Source organism: Bos javanicus, chromosome 14 (genome assembly GCF_032452875.1).
Source record: "Bos javanicus breed banteng chromosome 14, ARS-OSU_banteng_1.0, whole genome shotgun sequence".
NCBI lineage: Eukaryota > Metazoa > Chordata > Mammalia > Artiodactyla > Bovidae > Bos > Bos javanicus.
This window is the reverse complement of record NC_083881.1, coordinates 1,006,537-1,019,175: the sequence shown is the minus strand read 5'-3', so window position 1 is coordinate 1,019,175 and position 12,639 is coordinate 1,006,537. Positions and strand designations below refer to the sequence as shown.

The following is a 12,639-nucleotide window of genomic DNA, read 5'->3' as shown; positions in this document are numbered from 1 at the left end:
CGCGCGCCCCGCGGGCGAGACAAAGGGGAGGGCCCGGCCGGCCCCGCCCCCGGCGCCCGCCCAGCGCGGCCGGGCCGGCGGGCGTATGGCTCCGGCTCCCGCGCCCCCGCTGTCGTCGCGGTCGCCGCAGCAGCCATGTACTCTGCGGGACCCCCGGCCGTCCCGGCCCCGCGCCGCTGTCGCCGACCCCCGCCCGGACGCCCCATGCAACCGCCGCGGCCTCCCGCTCCCGCCCCGGTCCCCGCCGCGCGGCCGCCGCCCCCCGCGCCCGGGCCGCGGCCCCGCGTCGCCGTGAAGATGGCCTTCCGCAAGGCCTACTCCATCAAGGATAAGCTGCAGGCCATCGAGCGCGTCAAGGGCGGCGAGAGGCAGGCCAGCGTCTGCCGCGACTTCGGCGTGCCGGGCGGCACGCTGCGCGGCTGGCTCAAGGACGAGCCCAAGCTGCGCTGGTTCCTGGAGCAGCTGGGCGGCGAGGTGGGCACGCAGCGCAAGAAGATGCGGCTGGCCAACGAGGAGGAGATCGACCGCGCCGTCTACTCGTGGTTCCTGGCGCTGCGCCAGCACGGCGTGCCGCTGTCTGGGCCACTCATCCAGGCGCAGGCCGAGGCCTTCGCGCGCCAGATCTACGGGCCCGAATGCACCTTCAAGGCCAGCCACGGCTGGTTCTGGCGCTGGCAGAAGCGCCACGGCATCTCTAGCCAGCGCATCTACGGCGAGGCCGAGCCCGTGGCCTCCGGCCCCGCGCCTGGCCCGCCCGTCAAGCAGGAGCCCGCGCAGCCCACCCGCGCCGGGCCCCTGCCCGACCGCGCCGCGAGTACCCCGGCCCCCGCCGAGGGCGGCTACGGCGACGAGCAGATCTACAACGCCAACGTCACGGGCCTCTACTGGAAGCTGCTCCCAGAGCAGGCTGCGCCTGTGGGTGCGGGGGGCTGCGGCCGCCGCTGGCGGGGCGACAGAGTGACGGTCCTGCTGGCCGCTAACCTCACCGGCAGCCACAAGCTGAAGCCGCTGGTCATCGGGCAGCTGCCAGACCCACCAAGCCTGCGCCACCACAACCAGGACAAGTTCCCTGCCTCCTACCGCTACAGCCCCGACGCCTGGCTCAGCCGGCCGCTGCTGCGCGGCTGGTTCTTCGAGGAGTTCGTCCCCGGTGTCAGGCGCTACCTGCGCCGCAGCTGCCTGCAGCAGAAGGCCGTGCTGCTGGTGGCCCACCCGCCCTGCCCCAGCTCTGAGGCCAGGATGTCTGCCCTGGAGGAGAGCGAGGAGACCCGCAGGAGGTGCCGGCCCGAGCCCACCGGTCCCCCGGAGGAGCTGCAGACCCCCGACGGGGCTGTGCGGGTGCTGTTCCTGTGCAGGGGCAGCGGCCGGGCGCACATACCCGCCCCCCTGGAGCAGGGGGTGGTGGCCGCATTTAAGCAGCTGTACAAGCGGGAGCTGCTGCGGCTAGCCGTGTCCTGCGCCGGGGGGTCCCCGCTGGACTTCATGCGCAGCTTCATGCTCAAGGACATGCTGTACCTGGCCGGCCTCTCCTGGGACCTGGTGCAGGCGGGCAGCATTGAGCGCTGCTGGCTGCTGGGCTTGCGGGCTGCCTTCGAGCCCCGGCCGGTGGAGGAGCGCGCCGGGCAGCCTGCTGGCCAGGCCGAGGAGGCCGCGGAGCACAGCACGGTGCTCAGCGACCTCACGCACCTGGCAGCCTTGGCCTACAAACGCCTGGCTCCTGAGGAGGTGGCCGAGTGGCTGCACCTGGACGATGATGGGGGCCTGCCGGACGGTGGCAGAGAGGACTGGGGCCCCAGCCGGCCTCCCGTGCTGGTCCCTGGGGGCCCCCTGCTCCCTGCCAGCCTACCCTCAGCGGTGGCAGGAGGAGCAGAGGAGGAGGAGGAAGAGGCCATCCCCACTGCTGGGGAGGCCGTTCGGGGTCTGGAGACAGCGCTGCGGTGGCTGGAGACCCAGGACCCCCGGGAGGTGGGGCCGCTGAAGCTGGTGCAGCTGCGCTCGCTCATCAGCACAGCCCGGAGGCTGGGGGGCATCGGGCCCTCACCCATGGTTCCCGATGACGGGCTGTGAGCAAGCCCGCCCCTGCAGCCCCCAGTGGCCTTCCTCCTGAGGCACTTGGAGTAGGGGACAGACAGAGACCCCGTCTTGCCTTGCCTCCCCTAGGGTGGCCCACCTCCAAGGCTCAGAGGTTGACAGGGATCCCGGCCTGGCCCGAGGGAGCCCTGTTGGTGAAGGGCCAGCCCCTCATGGCACCCTGTTTGGTGCGGGGGTAGCTGGAGGAGAGGCCGCAGCCGCCCCTCCTCTTCAGCCAGGCTCCCTCCCACGCAGACCTGGCACACGCCACAGCGCTTAGCAGAGCGTGTTCTCTCTCTGGCCCCCATGGGGCTTCCCCCAGCCACGTTCCTGTCCCCCCAGACCCGTGGCCCAGCACTTGCCCTGGACAAGGGCCCGGCGTCCGGTCCCCATGGACCACAGCCCTGTGGTCGTCCCAGCGGGAAGCACACCACTCATCTTTGGTGCGTTAACTCTGTTTTTTCCAGGTACTCTTCAGGCACCCAGGGCAGATGCTCGGGGGGCTGGGAAAGAAGGATGGGGCTTTGAGGTTCTGGGTGCAGCCAGGGTTGTAGGTTTCTGTCCACGTGTTTTTTATCTTCCTTAAGGAAATGCTATTCTAAACAGCTCTCTTATTGCGTGGGGTTGACGAGCACTAGACCTGGGCCCCTGCCCCACACCCCACCAGCCTCAGGACGCGGAGCCATGCCGTCTTCTCGGAGCAGCCCTGCAGCACCGCCAGCCACTCCAAGACAACCCTCAGTGCCTTAGCTCCCCTCCGAGGCTGCCCCGCTTCTGGCACTGCCAGGGGTGTAGCCAAGGAGCCGCTTCCCACAGGCCGTGAATTAGGCTTCTGGGTGGCACAGCTTGAAAGGAGGTGGCGAGGGCTCCGTGTGACCCTCCAGCTCCCACACTGTTCTGCTGCTCCACTCAGCTCTAGATTCAGGACCCTGTTGGGGACCTGAGACTGAGACACCCAGGTCTCCCAGGGGCTGCCCGGCAGAGATGCCCAGAGCCCCAGGGAGGGCTGGATTTGAGGCGCTGCTGCCTGCCTCGGTGCTCTGCACTTCTCTTCACCTGCCCCCGCCTCCCGGTGGTCCTGGGCTGTGGAAGCTATACCCAGGTGATGTGTTTGTGGGAGGGAAGGGCCGTGCATGGTGGCAGGGCCACGGGGGTGCCCCCAGAGCGAGGACGTCAGCTCTTCCTTGGAACCACCTCTAGTCAAAACACCCACACATGTACGTGTATGTGTCAGACGTGAAAGCTGATGGATGGTGTGGAGGATTCCAGGCGAGAAGGGAGGCGTGGACACCAGCCCTGGCCAAAGCCTCCACCTCACCTGCTGCCCTTGCTCCACTAGCAGCTGCGGCAGGCCTGCACCTGGCCCGCGCCTCTGGCCTCAGGATGTCTTGCGTGTCACACCACCAGGGGCCCAGGCGAGCGTGCCGTTTCACCATGGCCCGGCTGCGGGACCTCTGTCCTGCAGGGCCCTGCAAGGGGCGGACCTGGAGCCCGGGTGGGTGCCGGGCCAGGTGGTCTCTGGTGGTGTCCTCGGTGCCACCCCTCTCGCCAGGTTCCCAGTCTCACCTCTGATCCTCTGTCCCCAGGGTCTGGGTAGGGGGGCTGCGGTTGATGTTGAGAACTGGGTGTCAGGACAGAGCCTCCTGCCTCGTCCCCTCTGGGGCACTGAGGCTGCACCCCAGAAGGCAGTTCTGGCCAGTGCCCAGCCCCAGATGGCAGCACGAGAACGAGGCACAGCGCAGGCTGGTCTGGGCCTTGAAGAGCCAGGGCCCTGTTGAGGGTGGGGCTGGGGACACCTCACGCGAGGGTCTCTGAAGTCCTCCTCCCTAGAGTGCAGGCCCAGCTCCCAGGGCTCAGCTCTGTGAACTGTGGGGAGAACGGCCAAAGTGCCTTGCTGTGGTTACTGCTGGGCCCATGGCATCTCAGCTGCCAGGCTCTCCGCTCCTGTTCACCATCATCTGCTGAAACCTTAAGGCTGCGAGGGTCACAACTTTCAAGCCAGCAGCCTCAGGGCTGGCCTGGCAGGCTCAGCGGTGGGCAGGAAGTGCTGCCCGTGGCTTCTGCTGATACCAGCCCACCAGGGGGGTCAGGAGAGCGAACTCACCCATGTGAGGCCAGACTTGCCTGAGGGGCCACACACCGGGTAACAAGCCCCCAGGTGACAGCCGTACCACGGATGGAGTCCTGGAGCCTGCAGTGAGGAAGGGGCCTTGCCAGTGCGGGGTTAGCCCCGAGCCTGTGGGCCCGAGAGCAGGTCAGGATCTTGGGGGCAGGAGGGCTGGAGTGGGCTATGGGGTGCTTGCTCTGTCAAGGGGTCTTTTCACAGCCAGCCTCACTTTATAATAAAGGCCGAATATGCCCACTTCACACAGGCTCTGTCCCAGTCTTACTTTTGTAACTGCATCCAGCACGTGGCTCCAGAAGCCCATCTGAGAAGCAGGGAGGAACAGCAGTGGCCCCACAGGTGCCTCATGCAGACTGGCCACCTCAGGGCAGGGCTCCATCCAGCCTGGGCCCAGGGACTTTGTTGGCAGACACATTGCTGAGGGGGGGTGATGGGAAACGGAGGGGAGCCCCGTCTGCACCACCTGCTCAAGTCTGAGCCCAGGGCCTTGCTGATGGCCCTCCAGGCACGGGGATTTCATTTTATCTACCTCCAGTGAAACATTGATCACTCCATGTTATAGGACAGCATCTTTATTTCCATTTTAAAGGTTAAAAAAAAAAGGTGAAGAAATGGACTCTGGCTGACCCTTCTAACTAGTACAAGGGCTGGGGTCAGACAAGCAGTGCCTAGCTGAGGGCCAGTGGGACACTGAGGCTGGAACTTAGGGAGGGGCTTGAGGCCAGGCGGCAGAGTGCAGGCGGCCGGTGGTCCATCAGCCCTGTACACAGACGCCCCACAGCTGGCAGGTGGCAGGAAGGGGCCCCAGCACTTGGGCCTGTGTGGGATGGGGCGGTCCCCCAACAAAGGCGCCACGTTTCTGGCTTTCCTGGCTTGTTGGTCCCTTCACGGACATGTTCAGAACCAAATCCTGCAGAGGCCAGGCCACAGGAGCTTAGGGTCTAGGAACGGGCCACACTGCTGTGTTCCCTGTGGGCCAGGGCCCCTTCTCCCTGCAGGGCTGGCAGGACAGAGGGGACCTGAGCCACCACGGGGGAGGGGTTCCTGCTGAGCTCCCTGGCCCGGCAGGTGGCAGCCTCCACAGCGCTCATGGCAGTGGCCCGCAGCCCGCCTTGCTCCAGCACATGGAGCCCGTAGATGGTAGTGCCGCCCGGCGTGCACACGTCAGTCCGCAGCTGAGCTGGGTGCTGCCCCTTCTGCAGAAGCACTTTGGCCGTCCCCTGGATAGAGGTATTGGGATTAAGGGGGAAGGGGCGGTGCTGGCAGCCCGTCTGCAGCTCACCCCCCCAGCACCCCGTCTCAGCTCAGGCCGGCTGGCCGCCTCCCCATGCTGACCCTCCCCTTCCACGCACTCCCCAGGCCGTGCAGCAGGGTCTCACCAGCAGGGTCTGGGCAGCAATGCGGTGGGCCAGGCCACTGGGCATGCCCATTTTGATGGCACCTTCGGCCAAGGCCTCGGAGAAGGCACACACCTGTAGCAGTGGGGGTGGGACGGGAGTCAAAGCTAGCCCTCCCTGGGACTCGGCACCCAGCCTGGAGAAGGCTGGGCACCTTTAGAACAAGGCCCAGGGCACCAGCCACCAGAGCCAAGGCCAGAGCCCAGTGGTCTGCCAAGAGGCCGGCCTCAAAGGCCCAGGAAGGCACTGACGGGGGGTGGGCACACAGGGGCAGCTGAGGACCACAGGCGGATCCCTGGGGGCAGGGGCTATTGTGGGGGCTTGGAAAGGCCCCACTTTGTGGAGGGAGGGCTGTCCACCACACTCACAAAGGCTACGCCGCTGCCGCTGAGGCCGGTATGGACGTCCACCTGGGCCTCAGGCACCTCCTCGCACTGCCCACAGGCCTCCAGCAGGGACCGCAGGAGCTGGGCCTCATAGCTCCCAGCGCAGCAGCCCCGCGCCATCACCATGGCACCCTCCTGGACGATGCAGGGCAGGTTGGGTGAGACCCTGAGCACCCGAGCCATCGGGGGCAGCAGCTGCCAGAGAGAGGCTGCGGTCAGTGAGGCCTCTGCCAGCCAGCGGAGAGACTCTGATCCCCAACCCACACATGCTGGCTTCCGGAAGGGCCAGGCCTTGGCTGCAGCCAGTCTGGGATGGCCGGGGTGGGAAGTCGAGTCTGGTCAGCAGAGCCCAGCTTGGGATCAGCATCTCAGCCCCACCGCACCCTCAAGGGCCGCTCACCTTCTCCAGGGTGCTTAGGGACACCCCGGCGGCCACAGACACCAAGATGTGCTCAGCAGTGACGGCAGGAGCCACCTCCACCAGCACAGCCGGCAGGATGTGGGGTTTGGTGGCGAAGAAGACGAGGGAGCAGCTATGCAGCACCTCCAGGTTGGAGTGGGTGGTCTGGCAGCCCATGGCCTGCAGCAGGGATGCCAGAGCCAGGCTTGTCAGTGGGCATCCTCCAGACTGCAGCCCCGCTGCCGGCCCCCGCTGTGGACGGCTCTACTCCCAGTGGCCAGACCACCCGTCCCTGCTCAGGACCCGACCTCAGGTGGGCCCTGACGACAGCACGGCCTCAAGCCCTCTGAGCCCGTGAGTGCCCATGACGTTCCTGCCCACCCAGCACGCACACCCCTTTACCCAACCCTGGCGCTCCACAACCTTGACATTCCTTCTGGCCTTTGACCTCCCCTTCCCCAGTCCAGGCCATCTCAAAACTTTAACCAAGTAATCAGCACTTCCCTGGCCCCAAGGAGCGTCTGACGGCCAAGAGCCAAGAGCCACCTGGGAGCTGCCCGGCTCACCCGGAAACGGCAGAGGTTCCTGTCGGAGGGCGCGCTGGCCAGCACGTGCTCAGCTTCCACTTTTCCTGGATGGAAAGGCAAAGAAGAGCCCGGGTGTCAGTGAGGAAGGCGGGGCGGTGGAGTGACCCAGCCAGGTCTGCAAGTCTCTGAGGCTCAGCCACACCTGGGCCATCCAGAGCCTCTCGAGGAAGCCAGGAGCTCAGCGGGGCAGCTCCACTCGGCCGAGACCAGACCAGACCACCAGCCTCACTTGATTCTACCCGGCAGTCATCACCACCTACCTGCTGCCGCCGCCGAGTCCAGACGCGTTGCTGGACACAGGGACCAGGAATTTGCGTTGTCTTGTGAGGACACGGATCCCAGGGACTGCTGCCTCTGGGAATGTTAAGGCTGGGGAGGGGGCATGGTGGGTACAGAGGCCCAGGAAGGGAGGGTGCGGGGTGAGGGTGAACCCTGGGAAGAGGGTGTGTTTATGGGTGTGTTTGTGCTGGGACATCCAAGCAGAGAATGCCTGGTTGGCAGAATACTCTACAGGTCAGATTTCTACAAGGTCTAACAAGAAGGCAGAAATGCACCCCACAACCTGGACAGATGGTGGCAGCCACCATGCGTTGCCTGCACTGTGTCAACACGAACTCTATGGAGCTGGGGGTAGCAGGTAACACTCCAAGTTTTACAAGTAAACAACTGAGGCCTGCAATAAACTGCTTTCTGATGATTTTCATCTCTCTAGACCTTGACATACCGCTAAAGGCAAAAAGCTAGTCCATAATCACCACATAAAGGTCCTAAATACTGTGGAGCACAATCAGGACAGCACCACCATTCCTGCTGTAGTTCATTTCAGTAGCTCAGTCACGTCCGACTCTGCAACCCCATGGACTGCAGCAGGCCAGGCCTCCCTGTCCATCACCAACTCCCGGACCTTGCTCAAACTCATGTCCATCGAGTCGGTGATGCCATCCAACCATCTCATCTTCTGTCGTCCCCTTCTCCTCCTGCCTTCAATCTTTCCCAGCATCAGGGTCTTTTCCAAGGAGGTTCTTCACATCAGGTGGCCAAAGTATTGCAGTTTCAGCTTCAGCATCAGTCCTTCTAATGAATATTCAGGACTAATTTCCTTTAGGATGGACAGGTTAGATCTCCTTGCAGTCCAAGGGACTCTGAAGAGTCTTCTCCAAAACCACAGTTCAAAAGCATCCATTCTTTGGTGCTCAACTTTCTTTATAGTCCAACTCTCACATCCATATATGACTACTGGAAAAACCATAGCTTTGACTAGATCGACCTTTTTTGGGAAAGTAATGTCTCTGTGTTTTAATATGCTGTCTAGGTTGGTCATAACTTTTCTTCCAAGGAGTAAGCGTCTTTTAATTTCATGGCTGCGGTCACCATCTGCTGTGATTTTAGAGCCCAAAAAAATAAAGTCTGTCATTGTTTCCATTGTTTCCCCATCCTTTTGCCATGAAGTGATGGGACCAGATGCCATGATCTTCTCAACCAATGATTTTGCCTGCCCCCAACAGTGGCAGGGTCTGGAGACATTTTGGCTCTCACATCTGGGGATGTTACTGACCTCTCATGGGGAGAAGCCATGGAAGGGAGCTAAACACCCTACAATGTGAAGGATAGAGGATGATCTGGCTCCGAATGTGCAGTGCCGGATACCAGGAGTGCCGCTGGCAAACAAATCAAAAGAGTCGTAGGCTCAGAGCGGTCAGGCAACTCGACAGAGGCACAAGATCTCACTCTAAGCTAGGACTGTCCAAGAGAAACATCGCTCAACCCATACATGTCACTTTACAACTTCTAGTAATCATATTAAACAATCAGGAAATAACAAATTTAATTATAATACATTTTATTTAAACTAAGGTAGCCAAAATGTATCCTTCCAACAGGTAATCAATATTAAAAATTACTAAGATTATTTTCTGTTTGTGTGCTGAATCTTCCAAACTTGGCGCATATGTTATTTTATGCACTCAGAGTGGAATACCAGAGCACCTGACCTGCCTCCTGAGAAATCTGTATGCAGGTGAAGAAGCAACAGTTAAAACTGGACATGGAAAAAAAAGGGAAAAAAAAAAAAACAAAAAAAACTGGACATGGAACAACAGACTGGTTCCAAATAGGAAAAGGAGCACGTCAAGGCTGTATATTGTTACCCTGCTTATTTAACTTATATGCAGAGTACATCATGAGAAACACTGGGCTGGAAGAAGCACAAGCTGGAATCAAGATTGCCGGGAGAAATACCAATAACCTCAGATATGCAGATGACACCACTTTTAGAGCAAAAAGCAAAGAAGAACTAAAAAACCTCTTGATGAAAGTGAAAGAGGAGAGTGAAAAAGTTGGCTTAAAACTCAACATTCAGAAAACTAAGATCATGGCATCTGGTCCCATCACATCATGGCAAATAGATGGAGAAACAATGGAAACAGTGACAAACTTTGTTTTCTTGGGTTCCAAAATCACTGCATATGGTGACTGCAGCCATAAAATTAAAAGACATTTGTTATTTGAAAGAAAAGCTATGACCAACCTAGACAACATATTAAAAAGCAGAGACATTACTTTCCCAACAAAGGTCCATCTAGTCAAAGCTATGGTTTTTCCAGTAGTCATGTATGGATGTGAGGGTCGGACTAAAAAGAAAGCTGAGAGCCCAAAAAGTGATGTTTTCAAACTGTGGTGTTGGAGAAGACTCTTGAGAGTCGTCTGGACTGCAAGGAGATCAAACCAGTCCATCCTAAAGGAAATCAGTCCCGAATATTCATTGGAAGGACTGATGCTGAGGCTGAAACTCCAATATTTTGGCCACCTGATATGAAGAACTGACTCAATGGAAAAGACCCTGACACTGGGAAAGATTGAAGGTGGGAGAAGGGGATGACAGAGGGTGAGATGGTGGGATGGCATCACCGACTCGATGGACATGAGTTTGAGCAAGGTCCAGGAGTTGGTGACGGACAGGGAAGCCTGGTTTGCTGCAGTCCATGGGGTTGCAAAGAGTCAGACACAACTGAACTGATGCGCTCACAGTTCAGTTCAGTTCAGTTCAGTAGCTCAGTCGTGTCCGACTCTTTGTGACCCCATGAATCGCAGCACACTAGGCCTCCCTGTCCATCACCAACTCCCGGAGTTCACCCAAACTCACGTGCATCGATTCAGTGATGCCATCCAGCCATGTCATCCTCTGTCATCCCCTTCTCCTCCTTCCCTCAATCCCTCCCAGCATAAGGGTCTTTTCCAATGAGTCAACTCTTTGCATGAGGTGGCCAAAGTATTGGAGTTTCAGCCTCAGCATCAGTCCTTCCAATGAACACCCAGGACTGGTCTCCTTTAGGATGGACTGGTTGGATCTCCTTGCAGTCCAAGGGACTCTCAAGAGTTTTCTCCAGCACCACAGTTCAAAAGCATCAATTCTTCGGTGCTCAGCTTTCTTCACAGTTCAACTCTCACATCCATAAATGACCACTGGAAAAACCATAGCCTTGACTAGATGGACCTTTGTTGGCAAAGTAGTGTCTCTGCTTTTGAATATGCTATCTAGGTTACGTTCCTTCCAAGGAGTGTCTTCTAATTTCCTGGCTGCAATCACCATCTGCAGTGATTCTGGAGCCCAAAAAAATAAAGTCTGTCACTGTTTCCATTGTTTCTCCATCTATTTCCCATGAAGTGATGGGACCAGATGCCATGATCTTAGTTTTCTGAATGCTGAGCTTTAAGCCAACTTTTTCACTCTCCTCTTTCACTTTCATCAAGAGGCTTTGTAGTTCCTCTTCACTTTCTGCCATAAGGGTGGTGTCATCTGCATATCTGAGGTTATTGATATTTCTCCCGGCAATCTTGATTCCAGCTTGTGCTTCTTCCAGCCCAGCGTTTCTCATGATGTACTTTGCATATAAATTAAATAAGCAGGGTGACAATATACAACCTTGACGTACTCCTTTTCCTATTTGGAACCAGTCTGTTGTTCCATGTCCAGTTCTAACTCTTTCATATAGATTTCTCAAGAGGCAGGTAAGGTGGTCTGGTATTCCCATCTCTAAGAATTTTCCACAGTTTATTGTGATCCACACAGTCAAAGGCTTTGGCATAGTCAACAAAGCAGAAATAGATGTTTTTCTGGAACTCTCTTGCTTTTTCCATGATCCAGCGGATATTGGCAATTTGATCTCTGGTTCCTCTGCCTTTCGTAAAACCAGCTTGAACATCTGGAAGTTCACGGTTCACATACTGCTGAAGCCTGGCTTGGAGAATTTTGAGCATTACTTTACTAGCGTGTGAGATGAGTGCAATTGTGTGGTAGTTTGGGCATTCTTTGGCATTGCCTTTTTTGGAAACTGGAATGAAAACTGACCTTTTCCAGTCCTGTGGCCACTGCCGAGTTTTCCAAATTTGCTGGCATATTGAGTGCAGCACTTTCACAGAGTCCTCTTTCAGGATTTGAAATAACTCAACTGGAATTCCATCACCTCCACTAGCTTTGTTCCTAGTGATGCTTTCTAACAGCGCATCCCAATTCCGACCTCCTCGCGGTTACCGTGCGGACGGCTGGCTCTGAGCCTCTCCACTATATCCCCTCCAGCCGCGCTCCCAGAGGAAAGAGAGTCCGGAAAGGCAGAGTCCGCGAGCCCTTCCGGCCCACGCCCGCTGGCGAGCTCCACCCTGGGGCCCCTGCGTCTAGGGCGCCGCGCTGCACTGGGATCCGCGGCGCAGGTGGGCACGGGACAGGTAAGCCCGGCCCTCCCACCTCAGGCCGGTCTCGGACGCCCGCTGGCCCCGAGCCCGGGGTCCCCAAGCGCCCTACGCCCGTGGCGTCCCACCTGCTTGGATGAGGCCCTGGGCGATGGCCTCCGCCATGCGGCCCGCGCCCACGAAGCCCACTCGCCTCCAGCCGGACTCCTCCGCCGCCGCCGCCATCACGCCGCTGCGCCGCGCCCCGCCCCACCCCCGCACTCAGCGGCGCCAATGGGCTGCGAGGGCCTCACCTGCGCTCGTCCACTGGCTGCGGAGACCTCACGCTCCGCCCTCGCCCGGGGTTTCCGTGAGGGAGGCGGGGCGTCGCGAGGGGCGGGGCGGGACGCCGCGCAAAGCCTCTGATACACAGGCCGGCTGCTGTACCTGAGTGCTCCACTGGTGTGTGAATTTCGCAAGTAGCAACTTGAGAGGGTCCATTTACAAGCGAAGGGTCGGAAAGGGTGGAGGCTGCTGTGGGATGGGGTCCCTCGCGGGGCCAATGGGAAAGCACTGATGGACACACCGGCCAGCAGAGCTTCCAGAAAGGGGCGGCTGAGCAGATTCTGATGAAACTCCTGGCAGCCAGAATCTGGACTTCCGCTTAGTACTGGCACAGATCAGGAGCTATCGAGAGGGATTCTGCCGGCCTCTGGCCGGTTTCTGGGTGGGAACAGCGCGTGCTGGTTCTGTTTGGAGCCTGTGAGCAGTCGGGTGTGGAGGACAGGGCTGCCTATTCCGGGCTTGTGGTCAGCTTTTCCCCAAGTTGTAGTGGGTCCGAGTGACAGCATAAAATTGACGCAGCCAGTGAAACGTGGGAGCAGCGGTCTGTGGCTTTGCTGTTAAAGAAGCTCCTCAGGCCAGCCTGGGTTTTGGTTTCTGAGAGCCTCTCAGGGAGCTATGTGTAGGTCCCCAGGAGAGAACTGACCTCTCTAGTTGGTTCTAAGGA

The 12,639-nt window shown here is 59.2% G+C and overlaps 2 protein-coding genes across 2 annotated transcripts; one reads left to right on the top strand and one right to left on the bottom strand.

Annotated features, from left to right (window-relative positions):
- The first annotated feature begins 33 nt into the window (after positions 1-33).
- Positions 34-4,441, top strand: TIGD5 (tigger transposable element derived 5). Its single transcript, XM_061438150.1, has one exon. The coding sequence runs from the start codon at positions 136-138 to the stop codon at positions 2,065-2,067; it is 1,932 nt and encodes a 643-aa protein (XP_061294134.1). The 5' UTR covers positions 34-135; the 3' UTR covers positions 2,068-4,441.
- Positions 4,442-4,751: 310 nt separating this feature from the next.
- On the bottom strand, positions 4,752-11,986 carry PYCR3 (pyrroline-5-carboxylate reductase 3). The gene is made up of 6 exons (XM_061438279.1): positions 11,780-11,986; positions 6,945-7,009; positions 6,379-6,558; positions 5,961-6,173; positions 5,575-5,667; positions 4,752-5,415 (listed from the first exon to the last, which is right to left on the bottom strand). Exons 1-6 carry the CDS (start codon positions 11,874-11,876, stop codon positions 5,137-5,139), a joined length of 927 nt encoding a protein of 308 aa, XP_061294263.1. The 5' UTR covers positions 11,877-11,986; the 3' UTR covers positions 4,752-5,136.
- Positions 11,987-12,639: the final 653 nt, after the last annotated feature.